The sequence below is a fragment of the Hipposideros armiger genome, unplaced genomic scaffold, assembly GCF_001890085.2.
Source record: "Hipposideros armiger isolate ML-2016 unplaced genomic scaffold, ASM189008v1 scaffold_69, whole genome shotgun sequence".
NCBI classification, from domain to species: Eukaryota; Metazoa; Chordata; class Mammalia; order Chiroptera; family Hipposideridae; genus Hipposideros; species Hipposideros armiger.
In genome coordinates this window covers 2,016,241-2,037,064 of record NW_017731419.1, presented here as the reverse complement: position 1 = coordinate 2,037,064, position 20,824 = coordinate 2,016,241, and the positions used below count along the sequence as shown (strand labels likewise).

Below are 20,824 nucleotides of genomic sequence, written 5' to 3'. Positions count from 1 at the left end.
CTGTAGAGGGCGCAGCGTCACTGGCCCTCATATGTGGGATCCGAACCAGGGCCCTGCTGCTCAGAGCTGGCGTCCCAAGCCAACTCTTAACCAACGCACCACTCAGCTGGCGCATATGTGTGTTTTCTCTTTTAATTCTGAAAAAATAATCTGAGAGCTAAATACTATTAACACCCCCATTTTACGGATGATAAAACCAAGTCCAGGGATATAACGAAACTTGTCTGAGTTCACACAGCCAGAAACAGGCTAAGTGGGGAAGGGAGGGAACTCGTGTCATCAGGCAGCTCCAGTCCTTCTGTGCTAATCCATAGCTCCTTGCTCCCATCCTCAGAGCCATTACAGGCTGCCATGGTCACAGGAAAAGGGTGCAGGGGCCACTATGTGAACCCTAGCATCTCTGGGCTCAAAATCCTGGCTCTTTTCGTCATGCCACTGTCTGTGGCTCTGCCTGTTTGCATTCTGTCTAAGCCCTGGAAACTGGCTTTTGTGTCCACGACAGAAAATATGCCAGCTGGAGCCGGAGGGGCGTGTGAAGGTGGACCTGGTTCTCCGGGCGGCCGAAGTGCTCCTGGCATGCTGCCATGAGGACCAGAAACCCGAGATCCTGGCCCGGCTGAGGGACATCAAGGCCCTATGGGAGGAGACAGTCACCTACATGACTCACTGTCACAGGTAGGGGACCTTGGCAGGGCTTCGTCTGCGGTTGGCCCCTGACCCCCCTTGCCCACCGCCACACTGGCCTACAGCCTCTGCCCAATGGACTCTTCTCCAGTGCTGGGATTCCTGGGAGCAGGATGTCCTCTTGGGGTTTTGGCCAGCCCTGCCTGCCTCTTTCTAATTATAATCAGGCTTAATGATGATACTAGACAGTGGGAGCCCATCTTGTTTTGCCAACAATTAATTCTTGGTAGACGTGCCATTGGTGCACCCGCCCCCAGCAGAATTTGAGAATGGCCCTGGAGTAAGAAGGCCTGTAACCTCGTTAGCACTTTAGGCCGGATTCTCTACCTGTATCGGGGAGCCAGGTAAGAGCAGGAGGGGTGTCAGACAGATCTGGGATTGCCTCTTGCTCTATTGGCTACTTGCTGTGAGGCCTTAGGAAAGTTGCTTGACCTCTCTGAGCCTCAGGCTCATCATCTAGACAATGGGTAGCGTCAAGTGTTCCTTGAAGGTTGTCAGGAGGACAAAAGGAGGGGATAGCAAATGTCCAGAGCAAAGCACAGTGCTCGGCACACGGTAGACCCTCCGTAAACAGGAGCTGCCAGCATCCTCTCTGTCTTGATAAAACCAGAGTGTTGAGTGGACAGAGGGGGGGACTTTGCACAGTGATTTCTGCTTTTCAAACCCTTCTACTTGGAATTCCAAGGAGGCTTGATGTTGGCTGGACACATAGGGCCATCATCATGTTACAGATGGGAAACTGAGGCGAGTGAGGAGGCAGGGTTATGCAGCGAGTTTATGGCACCCCTGAGACCCACACACACAGGCCCTCAGCCTTCTGTCCCCACTGAGTGGCAACAAGCACACAGATACTATTGTATTCTGCCAATTACTAGACACACTCTCAGTGGTGTCTTCTCGTGACTGTCAGTGGGCACGCAGGTGCTAAGAGCCGGAGGGGACAGTGTGGTGAGTCCTGACGCCAGAGAGAAATGACTGGGCGCCTGTGCACGGACAAGGGGAGCTGAGGGCTCGAATTTCAGGTGCTGGGGGCTAAGGCTCCATAAGCTGCATCCACAAGGCTGGTGGCTCTCAGAGCAGGCCTGGAACCTGAGCCCCTGGTCCTTAGCCTCCCCCATGGGGCTTATTGATCAAACGGAAGTGCTTCTCCAGTAGGACTGAGGTAGGGCCCTGAATCTGGAGTGTCAGCAAGCTGCCCAGGGGACTCGGAGGTCCCGAGAGGGTGTCTTTGCAGCCCCCTCCCACGGCCCCCTGGCCGGGTGGGCGGGCCGTTCACGCCCGGTGGTCTCTGTGCCCACAGCCGCATCGAGTGGGTGTGGCTGCACTGGAGTGAGTACCTTCTGGCCCGAGACGAGTTCTACCGCTGGTTCCAGAGGATGATGGTGGTGCTGGAGCCCCCCGTGGAGCTGCAGCTGGGCCTGAAGGAGAAGCAGTGGCAGCTGAGCCATGCCCAGGTGCTGCTGCACAATGCGGACAGCCAGGCCGTGCTCCTGGACCGGCTGCTGGAGGAGGCGGCCTCCCTGTTCAACAGGATTGGGGACCCCAGCGTGGACGAAGACGCCCAGAAGAAGATGAGGGCCGAGTACGATGCCGTGAAGGCCAAAGCCCAGGTGAGTGAGGCGTGGTGGGCTCCGTCGTCACCCGTCCCTCCATCTCTCCACCCCTATCTCCTCAACCAGCCACCCGTGTGCTAATGAACCACCTCTCCATCCATCTGCCCTCCACCCACCCACCGCCACCCATCCATCTGTCCACCCTTCTCTCCACTGGCCCATCTACCCCCCCACCAGCCTCACCCACTTCCCGTTCATCTAGACCAGGGGTCGGCAAACTGCGGCTCGCGAGCCACCGGCGGCTCTCTGGGTGCGTGCATGTGGCTCTGAAGTAAAAGTGAAAATGAAAATAAAACTATCATAGTTTCATTTATAACATTTTAAAGGCTATTATTCACATAATGGTGATTTCATTTGTTTTACGGCTCTCGAAGAATTTTTAAATGTATTTTAAATATTATTGAAAATATTTAAATTTATAATTTAAATATTATGTATGTGAGCTCACCCTAAGGAGGGCTTTGTCTGCAGAACCCCATGGCTGGGCCTAGCCCTCAGAGTAGCTTGTGTTTGCTTTAGCCAGGCTCCCCTGGGAATTTACCTTCATGGTTCCTATTTTTATGTCATTGTATTGGCGTGGGGGTTCCTGAATCAAGTGGGTACTCTAAACTTGAACCCCAAGCCAAAGTTATACAAGAGGCCCCTGGCTCTATACTCTGAAAGGTGCCTGTTTTTTTTTCACTTGGTTTTTACCCAGAGCCCAGGCTGAAATACAAACTTCCTTCTTGTATTGTGCTGATGGGGAGGTTTTTTTTTTCTAGTTCACCCTTTGACTGAGGGGCAGCCCCTTGAGGGTCCCGCCTTTTTGCATTGTCTCTGCCCACTCTGGGTCCACAGTCTTACCTCCTCCTCCATCTGAGCAGTAAACCCAAGAAAATGTCATGCACACATGTGAGTTTAGCAATCTGGTTTCTGTAACATCTTTGCTTCTGTCCGTATGAGGTCTCACCTCGCTGTGTGCGTGGGTGTGCATTTACCCAATGCCTGTGATATTTTATCCAGCATTTCTGGCTGTCTGCGATGGGAGGGTAGTCAGGTTACCTAGTCTTCCTTATGCTGGCACCGGAAGTCTCCGGGATCCTTCATGTTTACAGATTAAGGGAAATAGTTCTATAATAAACAGAGGTCTGGGAACCCATTAGCAGGCCCAGGACCCTGGCACCTGGGAAGGGACCTGGGTTCAAGCAGCAGCTTCCCAGCTGTGTGGCCTCGGGGTAGCTCGCCTTACCTGTAACCAGAGTGTAAGGACTAAATGAGCTCACCTGCAGCTCTTTGAAACCTGGCAAGCATTTTCCCAACATAAAGGACACCTCTATTCTCAGTAGCAGTGAGAATAAAGGCAACAACAATGGTGTTTAATACACAGCAGGTGCTCAGAGCTGTTGATTGAATGAATGAGAACCCACCCTTGCAGCCTGAAGGCAATCAAAGGCAGGGGGAGTGACAGGCGGTCCTGGGGCAGCTGCATGGGGCCAGGATGGATGGGGACAGGGAAGGTGGGTATGGAGTTTGGCTCTGGAAGGTGTAGCCAGTTGGCCCTTGCCAAGCCCTGAGTGGCAAGGGCAAGCTTAATAGCGATTCTCTCTGCAGGTGTGTTCCTCAGGCCCACGTAGGGAAGGTGCCTGCCCCATGGCCTCCCTGTTGTGACTTTACAGGACACAGGCGTCAGTCAGCAGAGATTTTTCTCGTGCAGTGTGTGGAGGAGAGGAAACAAGGTGGTTGGGTGTGTGCGCGCGCATGTGTACATGTGTATGGGGCCATGCCAGGGGTACCGGGTGAGCACCAATTCTGGCCCAGATACAGAAATGGTCACCCCAGAGAGTTCCGGGATCACCCAGGGGACTCTCCCTTCGCTGGAGCCCTAAAATCAGACATTACAACTTTTATTGGCAACTGCTATCTTTTCTCTCTCTTCATGTCTTCTTAGGTGGTAGATAGAGAAGGTGTGACTGGGCCCATTTTTTTAGACTTAAAAAAAAATCTAAGTGTCAGACATGACTGGCCAAGTAGAGAGAGCCAGAAGCTCTAGGCGACGCCACCTTGACCTGTGCCTCAGGTCCTCGGGGGTCACTGCACCTGTGCCCATCTGGGGAGAGCAAGGGGCTTCTGTGGGTCAGTCTGAGAAGGGGCCGGGGAGCACAGGAAGTGGGAGGTTTGGAGCCCCTTGAGGTGGGAGCACGTTTGTTTCCGAGGGTTTTGAAGGTTTTCAGGAAGCAGAGCCCCGCTGGCAGGGTCCTGAGGGCCAGAGGGTGGGGACCTTGGCTGAGTGAGGACGGTGGGGAGGCAGCTGCTGCCCTTGCTGGCAGCCCTCGGAGTTGCCAGATAAGCTGGTCAAGTCTGACCCCCAACGTGGAAATGGGACGCTGGTGTCTGCAGGGTGACTGGATCCTATGCAGAGTGAGTTCAGTTTGGCTTTTGCAGGTTGGCTGATGCTCACAGACACTTGATTGTCTCTTCTTCCTGCTGCTGGAGATTTGTGAGCTTTGTTCTTACTCCCTGGAAGCCTGTTAGCTCCTGGATGGGGGGTTGGGGGGAAGATTGAGGGGGGTGGTGAACCGTGGAGTTGTTTCTTGTCTCCCCGAGCGATGACAGCGATGACTGTAGGAGACTAAGAAGTGGCAGGTGGGAAGGTTAGATTCAGACTGGTGTGTAAGTGGGCATTCTGCTGGGAGAGGACTCATAGCTTCCATCAGATTCCAGAGGGTGCTGTGACCCTCACAGGAGACTGACGAGCTACCGAGAGGCGCAAGCTTCTCCATTACCCTCGGCAAGACAGCTAAGTCCCAACCCCAAGGTCCTCATCAGTAAAATGGAGTCAACCCCCTGGGCACACCCCAGCCTCCTGCCCTGGACAGAAGCAAAACACTCTGGCTCCATCCTGAGCAGGGTGGGGACACTGGATGTCCAGTAGCCCCCAAAGATGCTTGGTGGCCCAGATGCTTCCTGGTCACCTGCTTTGTACATGTGATAAAGGCCTCACCTGGCCTAAAAGTCTCTGTCAAGGCACCTAAGAAAGCCATCTCCAGGCAGGCAGCCCAAGTCCTACCCAGCGACAGGACCAGGGCCGGGGAAGGGTCCCTGGAGGTCCAGGCCTATTCTCAGGGTGGGCGGGTCCCCGGGATGTTGTCCTAGTCTGCTCGGGCTGCCGTAACAGAACCCCACAGACCGGGGACCTTCAACAACAGGAACTGATTGCTCACACTTCTGGAGGCTGCGAGTCCACCATCAAGGTGCCTGCAGATTCATTGTCTGGTGAGGGGCCTCTCCCTGCTGCCTTCTCCCTGTGTCCTCATGGCAGAGAGAGAGGGACTGAGAGCTGTCTGGTGTGTCCTCGTGTAAGGGCACCAGTCCTACCATGGGGACCCCACCCTCAGGACCTCATCTAATCGCAGGTACCTCCCAAAGGCCCCATCTCCAAATACCATCACATTGGGGGTTAAGGCCTCCACATATGAATTTGGGGAGGGCACAACTCAGTCTGTTGCTGATACTGTATGTATCAGTACTTCGTCTTTCACCAGTAAGCGCCCATTTCAACATGCCTCATGCTACTTAAGAGGGCATTTTCACCGCTGAAAATCCAGTTTTGACTTCCAGTATGCTAATGGCAACGCCACTGGTGTGGTTGGGGACAGAACCACAGAAGCACTGCGGGGGGGGGGGGCACCCGTGGCCTGTGGCCTCTGACCACCCCCTGGAGGGAGGTGCTTGACTAGGAGAGCTAGCCCAGCAGGGGTGCGGGGGTGAACAAATAGCACAGAGTGAACCCAGAGCATTTGCAGGTTAAGAAGAGACAGCAGGCTGGTTGCCAGGAGGGTCTTGCTTGTTTATTTTGTCTGAGTGTTTTGAACCCACCCATTCCATTTTCTAAAGGGCCGGGCAAATGGTAGTGTCCTCTTGCTCTCTGCTTCCTGCCCTTAAGGAAGGCGCGTTTGTCTGGCATCTGAGCCATGAATCAAAGCCCTCCGTGCAGCCGTTGCAGAGGCATATATCCACGCGGCCTTTGTAATTGGTTGGGTTTTGACATTCCTGACAACTCTGCCGGCTACAGATGGTTTAATTGTTTGGTCTAACCAGAGAAGGTTGAACACTGTCCCATTTGTCACCCCTGTCATCCTCCTCCGTGGCCGGCCAGGCAGCGGCTGAATTGTGCTCTGGGATCGTTATGCCTGGCACAGCGCGCCTGGCCGGCTGCCCTGCTCGGCCGCGGTCCTCTCCGGGGCCTGCTCCCCATCACGGAGGCTTTTATTTACTCTGGGCTGCCCCGCGTGCCAGCACCTCATCGCTCACACGCACACAGCCGCCGGCCGGCACTTTCTTTGGCAAATTCACTTCATTACAACATTTATAACCATCAGCGTCAACGGGGCCAGGATTTTATTCTCTCCTCGTTATTTCTGACCCACTTTGTTTCATAAACGAGGCTTTCCTGTGGATGGAAGAAGCCCTGGAAGGATACAGGTGATCTCGCAGCAAGGACAAGAAAAAGGAGCCTGTCACTGGCCCTTGGTCCACTTTCGGAATTCAAGCAGCACGGTGTTTTCCCCTCCCCCATGTGCTGCTGCTGAAGCTCTGAGCCTCACTCCCGTTAGCGAGAGGGTTCTCAGCTCTTCACTGAAGGACTTGGTCCTGTGCCTTGGCTTCCCCACTCTAAAATGGGGATATTTTCTCCTCCTTGCAATGGTTGTTGCAAAGGTTTAAATGAATTAGTATTTCTAGATTTGGTGAGGAGCTTCTCAAAGGGAGGGGGCAGACACATACAGAGAGCAGAGTTTTTGAATCTGCGTGTCTGTCCACACTTTCCAGTGAGAGCTTTTGACTTAGCGTCAGAGAGAGTCAGGACCCTCCTGGACATGGTCTGGCTCCCTGGCTGAGAGCTGAGGTCGGCAAACTGTGTCCCATGGGCTCGGTCCAGGCCACCTCCTGATTTTGCATCAGGCCTGTGAGCTAAAATATGGTTTTTACAGTTTTTAAGTGATTGGGGGGAAAGAAAAAGCAGAGTATTTCATGACGTGTGAAAATGATATGAAATTCGAATTTCAGGGTCCACCTCTCAGTTTTATTGGCATATAGCTGCCCCTCGGTGTGTTTTTTCCTGTGGCTGCTTGTCTGAGCTGCTGCAACATACATGGCACAGGGGAGGCCGAGTACCTGCCACACAAACCATGTACCAGGTAAAGCCGGAACGTCTACTGTTCCCCAACCTCTGGTCTAGAGCAGTGGTTTTGGAGCCTGACCCTTGTCATTCAAATCTTGTCCCTAAGGCCCTGCGAGAGTTTTGTGACCTCCCAACATTGATTTGGATATTTGCATAATGGGAAAGTTTTGTGATAGTGGTGAAGAGGAAATAGATGTTTGGCAAGTTCTAGGCACAAAGTCGGCGCAGTCAGTGCTGAGTAAATGGAAGTCCCCCTCTCCCAGCTGGACCTGGGAGATGAAATCAGCAAGGGACAGCCTGTCTGTAGGGAGCTCTGAGTTCCCCCAGCAGAAGCCACAACACAGAGAAAAGGCTGTTCTTTCCGCCCGGAGCAGTGGGCAAGGCTTCAGAGCAGGAGGGCACCTGCTCCCCACACCCCTTGCTCGTTTGGGTGTGACAAGAGCACAGGGGAGAGCAGAGGACAATAAACAATGACTCACAGTTGGTAAGCGTTTACTGTATAGATGCCTGGCGCTGCTCTTGGGTTATGCGAGCTCTGACTCATTTAATCCCACTGCATGCTAATGAGGCACACATACTGTTATTATCCACACCATACAGATGGGGAGACTTAGGCACAGAGGAGTAAATTCTGTGCTGGAGGCAAGCCAGGGTTCAAGTCGCAGGCAGTGGGCTCCAAAACCCAGCTTGGCACCCTGCCCTTGACCTCCAGGCTGCAGCCACTGGACCTGAGCCTGGGGGCAGTGGGGAGCCATGGAGGGGTTTAAAGAGAGGTGCTGTGATCAGGGGTATGTTTTGAAAAATAGTCCTGAGGCACACAGTAGGTGTTGTAATAAGGACACTATTTCCCAAATGTCAGCCACCCTCAGGACCACCATCTTGTCCCGGTGTGGTTAGAACTTTAGTGGGATTGTGTGAAAATAGAGATGACTCCACCCCCTTTGGGTGACGTCACTGCACTGATGAGGAAATGGGGCAGCCTGCCATCTATGTGCATGCCCTGTAGACACTGCTATTATGAGGCAGAAACCCCGTCAGTCTAGACTTACCTCCTGGGTTTGGATCTTGGTGCTTTCCTAGACAGGTGACCTTGGGCAAATCATTTCACCTCTGCTGTACCTCAGTTTCCTTGTCTGTGAGACGAGGATAATGATGGTGCCACCTGATGGGTTGGCCAGGAGAGATCATGATCAATGAGATGATAATGTTTGTGAAGTTCTTGGAGTAGTTCTGGCAACTTGGTGAGCACTCAAACAGTAGGTCGAGTAGCAGTAGTTGTTGTTGCCAGGTCCCTGACTTGAATGCCATTCCCAGGATATGGCAGGAAAGAAAGCCAGCGGTGTGGTTGACAGGCCCAGCGATGACGTGCTTTGGTCTCCAAAGCCAAGAGTCTTTTGACTTTTTGCTAATAAGTTAGAGAAGAGCATCTGAGCTCTCTTTATCTCCAGCCAAAGGGTTGAGGGTTGCATCCCACATCCCTTACACACACACATACACACAGGCAGGCCTTGAAGACCAGGTCAGTCTGGCCTGGGGACCCTTATGGCCGGTGACCCTTCTCCCCTCCCACAGGACAGAGTGGACCTCCTGGAGCAGGTGACCCGGGAGCATGAGCATTACAAGGCAGATGTGGACGAGTTCCAGCTGTGGCTGAAGGCGGTCGTGGAGAAAGTGAACGGCTGCATGGGGCGGAACTGCAAGCTGTCCCCCAAGCACCGTCTCTCTGCGCTGCAGGTAACCCTTCTGTGCCTCCACCCAGGGGTCACCGAGGAAGTGCTCACATGTGGTGGGTTCTGTGTTAGGGTTTATTTAATAGAGTTGGGCTTGGGGGCCACAGGAGATACACACATCCACAGCCTGCACAGAAGGAGAAGCATGGAATGCAGTGAAACACGTTTGGGGCCTCAACTGCCTTCTGGAGCTCCCAGCACGGCATTTGGAAACCCAAGGCTACAGTAGCATGGTCTATGCCAGTGGGTCTCAAACGGGGGACATTTGGCAATGTCTGGAGACATTTAAGGTTGTCACAGCTGGGGGTGGAGGTGCTACTGGCGTCTAGTGGGTGGGGACCAGAGATGCTGCTAAACATCCTACGATGCATATGACAGGTCTCATGACAGAGAGCTGTCTGGCTGCAAATGTCAACAGGGCTGAGGGTAAGGAGCCCTAGTGTGGGCGTCAGGCCTGCAGTGCGGAGAAGCTAGGTCCACTCTCACCTTCCTGATGTGCTGTGGCCTTGAATGAGCTTCTGACTCCGTCTGCACTGTGAGTAGGTGGATTATCTTCAATAATTCAAAAACCACTGTGTAATTTTTGCCACAGCTATACAGGACCTGTACCATTTAATATTGGTGTTTAAATGGACTCACTTTCTAAAAAGACAGTGACCAAACAATATTTTACATGGTTTATATAAGAATGTTCACAGCAACCTTATTCATAATAGGCCCATACTGAAAGCAACTCAAGATTTGTACCAGCAGAGTACTGGATAAATAAACATCCAATAGAATGTTTACCTATTGGATAAATAGAATAGACTGTGTATACAAAGGAATACTACTCACAATAAAAAGAAACGAGGTACTAATTAATATACACGACAGTATGGAAGAATCTAAAAAACATTATGCTGAGTGAAAGAAGCCAGTTTCAAAAACTAACAAGTTCTATGATTTCAAATAAGTTCTAGACTCTTCCGGGATGTTAGAAATGCTCTATATTTTGATGACCATGTGGACTACATGGACATGCATATTTTTGAAAATTCTTTGAACAGGGACACTTAAGATCTACATAGTTTACTCCATGGAAATTATCCTTCAATAAAAAAGTAAAAAAAATTTTTTTTGAAGGCAGTTTTAAATAAAACGGATTTAAAGGTGCTCATATAAAAACTTTTAAAAATTAAAAGCTGATGAAGAAACTTGATATCATTGTCAGAAATGGATAATCAGTACTCATTCGTAATTAGTAGGTAACCAAACAAATGAATATAATGAAACCAAATGGGGTCATTAGCTTCTATTTGGCTCCGTGCAGTTGCCAGCTGAAGGCTCCGTGCCTGAGGCTGGCTGTCTTTGTTAAAAAAAAAAAGATTAACAAATGTCAGGGACTTTCTCCTTGACTTAATGAAATGGCTAGTAAGAGATGTGGGCAGGGAATGACATCCTTGTGCTGTGAGTCAATGTTATTAAGGAGACAAACCCCTTGGAAAGGTGCCTGTGGCTGTAACCCAGGAATCCAGAAATCAATTAGTGCTTAGCATGATGTTCCCAGGGGTTCTGAAAACACCGCCAGTGTTTCCTTTTTTCCCCTCGTGCTTTTTATCACCCCTTACCCTCTACAGGACATCGCCAAAGAGTTTCCCAGGGGCGAGGAGTCTTTGAAGAGGCTGGAGGAGCAGGCGGTGGGGGTCATCCAGAACACCTCTCCTTTGGGTGCAGAGAAGATCACTGAGGAACTGGAAGAGATGCGGGAAGTTCTGGAGAAGCTGCGGGTCCTCTGGGAGGAAGAGGAGGAGCGGCTGCGGGGCCTGCTCAAGTCCAAGGGGGCCTTTGAGCGGCAAAAGAAGCAGCTGCAGGCCGAGCTGGGAGAGTTCAGGAAGGGCCTTCAGAGGCTGACGGAGGAGGGCCTGGAGCCCACGGCGAAGGTGGGGACTGAGGACGAGCTGGTGGCCCACTGGAGACTCTACTCGGTAAGCAATGTTCGGCCAAGCCACGTCCGTGCAGGTGGCACATGTGCCCTGGAGTGTCGCCACGTGGAGCTCCTCTGCATGGTGGAGACTCACGCTAAGCCTTAAGCACGCTCACTCTGGTTTTCCTGGATCTTTGGGTGTTATGAAGTTTGGGTGTTTGCACCCATTTTCCGGATGAGGAAACTGAGGCCTGGAGAAATTCCCCCCCCCCAGCATCCCTAGTATCACATGATGAGTCGGTGGGTAAACAAGACCAGAGGTGGATTGGGTCCAGGTTAGCCACTCCCTTGCCCAATGGTGGGATATGGGGTGGACTTCCCGAGCACAGAGCAGGAAGTGTTAGGTCAGAGGGAGAGCTCTTCATGTAGAGATGGTGATGGACAAAGACAGTTGGGTCCTGAGGAGGCCAAGCAGACGATGCCCTTCCTGGGGAGGGTGGGGTGGGTTCCCACCAGACATGTCCAATCACAGCACCCCTCCCTTCATGCACCCTCCTCCCACTCCTATGTTTATTTATTAACTCAATGGGTTAGGTCAATGGGGAGATATTATAGCTAAAAGAAAAGCCATCCAGACCCCGCCTCCACTCTGCATATTCGACCTAGTTTTTTCTCTTCCTTCTGCTGTTTGCCCGTATCCCAAAATATGTCTGTGTAGGGCACGAGCAAGGCACACATACTCCTCAGGGCTCACTCAGCCGCGTTGTAGGAGACCCGCTTCCACTGTCACAGTCAAGTTCTTACAAAGGGAATCGTTTCCCCTTGAGGACTGTCTGCCTGCTCAGGGTGGAGGTGGTGTGGTTCGGTGGTTATGGCAGGGACTGTGGGATCAGACTGCTGGGCTGAAGTCTTGGTTCTTCTTGCCAACCGGATGGCTTTGGGAGAATTACTTTCATTTCAGTTGAACGTGAAGCACACATGGCGATGATAGGATCCACCTCACACATTCCTTACGGTCGTGTGAGAACAAAAGGTGCTCAGAACAGCACTGGCCAGAATGTCGGCTCTCAGGGAGAGCCCTGCCACCACCCTGTCACCACAGCCACTCACCCGTTCTGGCGCTGACCACATCCCTACAGAGGCTGTCTGTCCCACCCCAAACGGATGTCACCTCAACTCTGACCAAGCTGTGACTCACCAGAAACCAGTGGGAGGGAATTTTAGAATTTATTACTAGAGGCTTGTTTCTTAAACTAGTGCTTGCGTAGTTACTGTTTGCACTTCTTGTGACGAGGTCGATAGAAGGAGCAGACACACCTGATCTGCTCAGCCCAGTCCTCTGGGTGCCCGGGGACCAGGCCAGGTGTGTCACTGCCAGGTGGCCTGGCCTGCTGTGGGCTGGGAGCACCCTTGGAGCAGCACAGCAGGGGAGGAAGGTAGAGTGCAGTAAGCCTGCCCTGTGCCGAGGAGCAAGAAATGCAGACTGTTTTCCATCTTTGAGAAACAGGCAAACTTCAAGGAAGCAGGTGTGTCAGGGCCTCAGCTGAAAGAGCAACTTGTGCGGAAAGCCTGTGTGAGTGAGGGACGCATTCACCCTCCGAATCATCACCTGAGGCTGTTATTTACCCAGCACGCCATTCTGAGGGCTCCACAGCCCTGGGCGGGGTAACTGCCAGGACCCCCACCCCCTTTTATACACGAGGGGACTGAGCCCTCAGAGGCCCCACAGCTTGCCCGGGACAGCAGGAAGGGGCCCGGTCTGAAGTGTCACAATGCAGGCAGCAGCCACATCGAGCGCTTGGGGCGCGCTCAGTGGGAATGTCCTCGCAGCCTGCCAATCACAATAGGTGGGTCACAAAGCACCTGTAGGCCATTGTTCCTGTTGGCGCCGAAGAGGCAGGTAAAGAGCTAGAGCCAGAGGGCTGGGCTCCCAGGTCAGGTCCATGGTCACCGCCCTGTGGCCATCAGAAAACACTTAGCTGGAGTTGCCATGTGTATGAAATGGGGACACAGACTTACATTCCAGAATCTTTTTTTTTTTTTAAAGATTTTTATTGGGGAATTGGGGGAGGGGAACAGTGTTGGGTAATTGGGGAAGGGGAACAGACAAGTTGCTGTCCTTTTGTTTTTCAGTCTAGTTGTGGAGGACGTTGCTTCACTGGCCCATGTTGGTATTGTGATCATTGTGCTCTTCCCGGGTGAGGCAGATCAGTCGCCAGCTATTGGACGGCCGCTCACAGTGGCTCACAGCAGCTTTCGCCAGCTGCTGGCCGCTCATGCTGGTTGCCAGCCATTCATGGTAGCTCACAGCAACCCATTGCAGCCCCATTGCAGCCTACACCATTGGTGGCGACTCATGGCAGCCCAGCTCCAGGTCGAGCTGTTGTTCGCCATCTTAGCTGTAGAGGGCAGTGTCACTGGCCCCCATGTGGGATCCGAACCGGGGCCCTGCTGCTCAGAGCTTGTGCTCCCAAGCCAACTCTTAACCAATGAGCCACTTGGCCGGCCCTCTTTCCAGAATCATTGAGGGGCTTAAAAGAATGGGACACTCAGAGCATTCAGCGTGGTGTCAATGTCCCCTAGATATTAGTTATCTGTATTATTAGGTGCTAGTACTTATGCAAATGCCGTGAGGCAGATGATATGAAGAGAAAAGCCAGCTTGGTGAGAGTCACAGAACCGGAGGTGGAAGGCAGGGTCTGAGCTCACTGCCCTGCAGTGAGTTACCATTTTCTCCCTGCCTGGCCCACTCCCACCAGCCACACTCATCCCCCTGCACACACACCCCCTGTCCTGTCGCAGAACCTCACTCGCCCCCTCGGGGGTCATCTGTGTGCTGCAGGCAACTCGGGCAGCGCTGGCCGCGGAGGAACCGCGGGTGGACCAGCTGCAGGCCCAGCTGAAGGAGCTGATTGTCTTCCCCCATGACCTCCAGCTGCTCCCCGACAGTGTCGTCGCTGCCATCCAGGAGTACCAGAGGTATGTGGGGGGCTGAGGGTGGCGGGACTCAGGGGCCTTTTTTCCCCACCAAATGCCGCCCCCAGGAGGAAGGCTTGCTTTCTCTTGGAGCCTGGTAACTCATAAGTAATTCTTACACCTCTCAACGACTGGCTGTTACAAGGTCTCACTCGGCTCAGGTACTGTCTCTTTGGACAGTACTTTGTGTTTTGCTCCCAGAGAGACGACTGAACAATGCTTTCTCCATGCTTAGTGGATCATGCACTCATTTCCATCAAGTCTCCTTAGCACTGGGGATGGGTCCCCATGTAATGGCCCAAGGGGGGAGCTTTTCAGTAGACAAACATCATGCCCCGCTTGCTGAGGGTGCTGATGGAGGCATCTGAGCCCGTCTCCATGCCAGCCTCTACCTCCCCCTAGGCCCTGGGCTCAGGCACAGCGGGTCTCCAGTTGTCTAGCTCAGCAAAGATCAGCAGGTCAGATATCCACCCTGTTTTCACTACATGAGCCTCAGAGGTGTTCGTTCGGAACACAACACAACCGTCCATCTTTCATTTCCTCTGCCTGATCCAGGGGTTCTTCCAGAACGAACTCGGGGAGCTCTCCCCTTGCTGTGTGTCTCTCACCCCACAGTGTGCTCAGGCCCCCACCTCTGCCTGTTCAGAGCAGCTGCCTGGATCCTCCTGGGGATGCAAAGCGGGGTGGGGGGGGGGCGGGTAGTGAGCTTGCATTTCCTGTGTGCAAAGCAGGCAGTGGGACTAGATGGCTAAGGATCTTCCTTTCCCTCCAGTTTCTCTCGTGGACGTATCAGGCGGTGGTTATCTGTGGCTGGGTGCTGGATATTGTACTTGAAAAATCATCTGTAGAAATTATTTGGGCCCAGGGTGACGACACCTTCCTCAAGAAAGGCTTTTGTTTGCTTCTGCAAGGTGCCTGGAGGCAGGCAGCACCTGTCTAGGGTTTCCATAGCTCCTCTTCAGGACTTAACGTTCCCTGGTCATGAAGCTGGGCTGCAAGTCTGTCTGAGGACTGGTGTCCTTCCAGTGCCCTTTTATCCAGAGGGCATGGACCTCTGAGGTCCCGCAGACACTCCCAGCAGCCTGGGGGACGGGAGAGGGACCACCCTGGGGGCAACACAGGCCAAGCTCCCTGGGAGTCTGGGCAGAGGCCTCGCTGCCTGGCTGACCCCACTGCCTCCTGTCTTGGTTTCTCCCCGACCCGTGGCCCTTGCAGCATGAAGGGGACGAGCACCAGGCTGCGCAATGCCACGGGGGTGGAGCTGTGGCAGCGTTTTCAGCGGCCTCTGCAGGATCTGCAGCTGTGGAGGGGCCTGGCCCAGAGGCTCCTGGATGTCACCGCCAACCTGCAAGACCCGCCTTCCATTCACACCTTCCTGCCCCAGATTGAGGTAACCACGGTCGGCCAGGAGGGCTGACTGGTGCAGCTGGGGGAGGCCACCAGTCAAGCATAGCATTTCAGCCACTCTCACAGGGAAAAGCGTGTTCCTGGGTCCTCTGGACATCTGGGTAGAGCTCATTGCGTCATGTCTGGCGTAGGAGTCCTATATGTCCAGGAAATGTCAACACATAACAGATACAAAGGTCATCCTCAGTTCTTGGGTAGAAGGCGAAGCCTGGTGCCTGGTGACTCTGCACTGACCCTTCCACACCCTTTCCCTTCAGGACCTCACTGCAGACGTGCCTCTGGGGGGTGCATGAGCAACTCTGAGAGAGCTGTCAGGCCATCACCTTTACCATGTATCAGTTAGGATGCATGTGACAAGTGACAAAACCTGACCAATGATGGCTTAAAACGTCCATGTCTGGCTTGATAGCTCAACAGTATCATGCAGGACCTAAGTTCTTCCCAGCTCTAACCTGTGTCTCCCTTCATGGCTCCGAGATGGTTGCCACCGCTGCAGCATGCATCCTTACACGAACAGCACCGTGTGCAGGAAGGAGCAGCACGGAGCAAAACGGCACTCTCCATCTACCCAACAGAGAGGCAAATCCTCCTCCCCAGAAGCCCGCCCCTTACATCTCATTGGCCACACCCGGTCACCTGACCATCCATGGACCAATCACTAGCTAAGGATGATGGGATAAGCCATGACTGGCTTGTATTATTATAATCATAGCCCTGGAACCTGGAACTGGGACCTTCGCTACCCAAACAAAATCCTGGTTGTATGGTGAGCAAGGCGGAATGGCTGTTGAGTGAGCAGCCAACAGTGTCGGCCACAAAGCCCTGTCAACCTGGTAGCTCTGATTTACCTGTAAACACTGCCTTAGGGTATCCTGGAGCGCTCAAGTCCATACAGTGCTTTCAGTTCTAGAGATTCTTAGACACAGAGGGTGCGAAGAGACACAGCAGAGTGTCAGGTGTAAGCCCCATTTTATATTTATTTTCACTCTGATTATAAAAGTCATGCTTACTTGGAGAAAGTAGATTTGTGAAGAAGAAAACAAAAAGCACTCACATTCCCACAAGCCACAGAACCTCTGGTAACATGTTGGGGCACTTTCTCCATCACGTTTTCTGTCCGACTTGGTATTAACCAGGGTTGGCCCCTACTCACCCTCGAGCACACTCCTGAGTGTAGACCAGCACCCCATTTTGGAGTATCTGCCCACGTGATTTTCCATTTGGAGCTCAGGTGGGAGCAAGCGTTTTCTTTCCGTATTTCTTAAGCTGCAGTGCATGGCCTTTCCTTCCGGAGGGCCTGTGGGCTCTCTTCCCCCCAAGCTCCAAAGCATGATGGTTTACCTTTTTGAGGTACTTGTCAGGGACCCCCAGAATGAATTTCATGTGTGCCAGAAACCTCAACCGTGTGTCCCAAATATACCCCTTGTATCTGATGAAAATCCATTTAGCCTTTTTCCATGGGATATTATGGTTGCCAATAGACAGAAGCTTTAATTAATTAATTATAATTTTTGTGTGTTTGGGGTCATGCTATATTGTTATAGCCACTGATATTGCCACTCTACCCATATGAGCTTTTTCTCACCATCATTTAAAATTGTTGTAAAAGTCATCATTTTTAATTGCTGCATAATATTCCATTTTGGTGTGCCATAATTTATTTAATGTATCCACAATTAGATATTAGGTTGTTTCCAATGTTCATTGTCATAATTAATACGTATGTGTTGAATATCTATGTACACAGATTTTTGTCTCCGTTTCTCCTCCTCCATTTTGCTGAGGGACTGGGGCCAGGAAGAAGCTAGGGTGCTTGTTCCAGGTCAGGCCACTCAAGGGAGGCAGAGTGGGACCCAGAATGGTGGGCTCTTAGACTTTCAGCTAACGTTCTTGTTCCTGTTTTCACACTGGTTTCTAGAAACAGCTTTGTGAGGCAAACAAAGCAGTGTTATTACTATTATTTGACTGTTGAGGGAACCAAGTCTAAGAGAGAGGAAGCCACCTGTTCAAGGTCACCCCGGCATTACGTGGGAGGGCTGCCTTTGACCCAGCCCTGTCCGTCTGACTCCACAGCAAGGGCTTTGCTTAACTGTGTCACAATTGCTTTTCTATCCTGTCCTTCCCTCTGGGGCAGAAAGCAAACCGGGGCCTTCTGGAGGCAGGAGGGTGAGCACCTGTCTTTCCAGAGTGTGGCCCTGGACTCCCAGAGCAGGACTTTCATGGAGCAGTGGGGGAACAGGTGGGGCCAGGACTTCGGTTTGTTCATGTTCGGACGCCATTTGCTGGTTGGGAGCGTCTTGTATCACTCTCACCAGCATGTCCGGGTGAGGGGTGGCTGGATGTCGTGGGCCAGAGCTCAAGCTGCCGGCCCTATCTTGTCTTGACTCAGATCCTGCATGCAGCCTCAGGGTGGCCTGCGCATCTGCAGACTTCCTCGAGAACTGAAACACTGAGTCCCCAAAGTTGGGCATGGCTGGTGTCTGAGTGCCCTAGGGTGTCCGGAGCAAAGTACCAAAAACTGGGTGGCTTAAAGCAACAGAAATTCGTTTTCTCACAGTTCTGGAGGCTGTATGTCCAAAATCAAAGTTTCCAGAGGGTTTGCTCTCTCCGATGGCTCTAGGGGAGAATCCACCCTCCCCGCTTTTAGCTTCTGGTATTTGCTGCAGTTGATGTTGTTCCCAGGCTTAATAGATCCATCACTCCAGTCTCTGCCGCTGTCTGTCATCACATGGACACGCCTTCTCCCCATGCATCGTCACATCATCTTCCGTCTGTGCGTGTGTCTGGTCCAAACTTCCCCTTTTAACTAGGTCACTAGTCACACTGGGTTAGGGTCCCACCCTAATGACCTCACTTTAACTTGATTGCCTCTGTAAAGACCCAATCTCCAAAGAATGTTCCATTCTGAGGTAGTGGGGGGAGAGATTTTGCCATACCTTTTTTTGGGAGGACACAGTTCAACCCGTATCAGCTGGTTAAATAATAATAGCTGAGAAAAGCTGTCTTTCGTTGTGTGTTCCCTGTGGGTCTTGCACTATGTGAAATGCTTTGTAGGTATCGTCTTACGTAAGTCCCATAACAACCCCATGAGCTGGGGTGTGAGTACTCCTATTTTACAGATGAGGAAACCGAGGCTCAGAACTGCCCAAGGCCTCCTAGCTAGTGTATAATTCAACTCATGATCGTCACTCCTCAGCATGATTCTTAACTCCCATGATACTGCATCTGGGTTTGTTGAAAGGGGGTGAAGGTGACCCCCTACCTAAAGAGCCTTGACCTCCGTGTAGCCAGTCGCAAATCACATGCCCTCATCCACAGGTTACTGCAGCCTAGCTGTGTCAGCCGTGTTTATGCTGCCGCCCTTCTTCCAGGGACGCCCTCTGCCCTTCCAGGGCAGTTGTCAGTATTGCTTCTTCTGAGGAACCTTCTTGGATTTCCTCAGCCGGGAGTGTCCACCTCTGCCTTGAACACCCACAGCACTTAGTTGAAACTTTGCTTAGGAAAACAATCACTTTCTGCCTCGGGCTGCAGTTACCTGGTTGGGGTCTTTGTTCTTCCTCTCCCAGCCCTGTGAGGAGCTCAAGATCTCAGTAACATCATCAGGTAAAAATGGAAGGACTCTGGCCAGCTGACAACAAAACCTCTGGCCTCCAGGCCCTGGAGCCCTCTGTTAGAGAAACAAGAGGTCCTTACCCAGAACCACTGGTTAGTCAGCAGGAGCCTGAGGCTTGGCACAAGGCTATGGGGCAGGAAGGGTGGATGGAGTCTGGGAGTGTGGTCAGGGTGGCTTCCTGGAGGAGGTGGAGCCTGGGTTGTGCGGAGTTCAGGCTGTGTGGGAGCCGCTACCCATGACAAGGGGGCTTCTGAGTCCCCTTTAGGTCCCCTCTTCACCTGGTGAGCTCCTACACATCATGACTCCACTCTGGTGCCACCTCCTCCGGGGAGCCTTCCTGAATTCCCGCTGATTGTGCTCCCATAGGCTGTTAGCCCCCTCAGAACATCCCAAACACCACCTGGGGGGTGGCCCACTGCTGTTGGTGAAGGTGAATGTTGAGTAGAGGGTCCAGTTGGTTTGTTTGTATTCAGCTGCAGTGGGGATGGTTGATTCTGGAGGCAGCTGGTGGTCAGGAGCTGCTGTGGTCCAGGTGAGCAAAGCTGAGTGTGAGTGACAGTCAGTGGTAGTAGAGATGGAGAGGAAATGGACTTCTGAAGCACGTAGGTGGTGGAATTCTTGCTCAGGCTTTGCTAATAAGATGGATGTGGGGGGCGGGTGAGAGAAGAATCAAGTTAACCCTGAAATTCAGGGCCTCCTACCACATTCCTGCCACCCCGTTTCTTCTTATGTTTGTCGCTTTCTTAGAACCCAGCACAAAGGCTCAGCCTCCTAGCAGTTGCAACAGAACAGGTGTGCTCCTGGCTCTGGTTGCCAGCTTCTTCTTGTCCCATCGTGCTCCGTGATTAATGGAGGCTTTGTCTCCCACAGGCGGCCCTGGCAGAAAGCTCCCGCCTGAAGCAGCAGCTGACCATGCTGCAGCTGAAAAAAGACCTGCTGAGCAGCGTCTTTGGTCAGGAGAGAGCCGCAGCCCTCCTGGAGCAGGTGGCGAGTTCCATGAGGGACAGAGACCTGCTACACAACAGCCTTCTGCAGAGGAAAAGCAAGTTGCAGGTGAGCCCCACCGGCTGTCTGCCTGGCAATGGGGCTCAGCCGGAAGATGGGGCCACCTTGGGGGCAGGGGGGTGGGGGGCGGGCAGCCTTGTATTCTGATCTCAGCTCCCCCACATGCCCCTCTGTGGCCCTGGCACGTCTGTTTGTCCCCACAATCTCTGGCTCCTCGTCAGTATGCTTCTAAATGGTCTCCTGACCACCCACCTGCCCCCTGAGTCCGCCCCCAAGTCCCCTTTCTACACTGCAGTCGCTGAACTGTCTCCTGCAAAAAGCAGGCAGAGTGTCAAATGAGAAAACACAGAAAATAAGTCAGCTTTTAACCACCAGAGAGCTGGCAGCTATTGTATCAGGGACCGATTCCTAAATGGCTACACTGAACCTGTTGCGGGCAGTTTATTCTCTATGTAACAAGTGTTTGCTGAGCATCTAATGAGGATGATGAGGATGACGAGAGTCGTGGTCTATGGGGCACTGAGCAGGGGCCGGGCACCTGCTGAGAGCTTCACATCACATAATCTCACTAATCCAGGTGGCAAACATTCCAGGGTTTGCAGGGCAGACGGTCTGTTGTAGCTCAACTCTGCCACTGTAGCATGAAAGCAGCTGTAAAGAAATGGGCGCAGCTCTGTTCCAATAAAACTTTATTTGCAAAAACAGGCCTCTAGTGGGATTTGGGGTGTGTGG

General features: G+C 52.6%; 1 protein-coding gene across 2 annotated transcripts in view; it reads left to right on the top strand.

Moving 5' to 3' along the window:
- The window catches only part of SYNE3 (spectrin repeat containing nuclear envelope family member 3), a 92,115-nt gene that overhangs the window by 48,606 nt on the left and 22,685 nt on the right, over positions 1 to 20,824 (top strand). For both annotated transcript variants that reach the window (XM_019642490.1, XM_019642489.1), the window contains exons 3-9: positions 503 to 675; positions 1,985 to 2,294; positions 9,028 to 9,189; positions 10,805 to 11,152; positions 13,934 to 14,070; positions 15,283 to 15,457; positions 19,958 to 20,140. In XM_019642490.1, the coding sequence (XP_019498035.1) occupies positions 503 to 675; positions 1,985 to 2,294; positions 9,028 to 9,189; positions 10,805 to 11,152; positions 13,934 to 14,070; positions 15,283 to 15,457; positions 19,958 to 20,140 (1,488 nt within the window). The remainder of the gene's footprint in view (positions 1 to 502; positions 676 to 1,984; positions 2,295 to 9,027; positions 9,190 to 10,804; positions 11,153 to 13,933; positions 14,071 to 15,282; positions 15,458 to 19,957; positions 20,141 to 20,824) is intronic.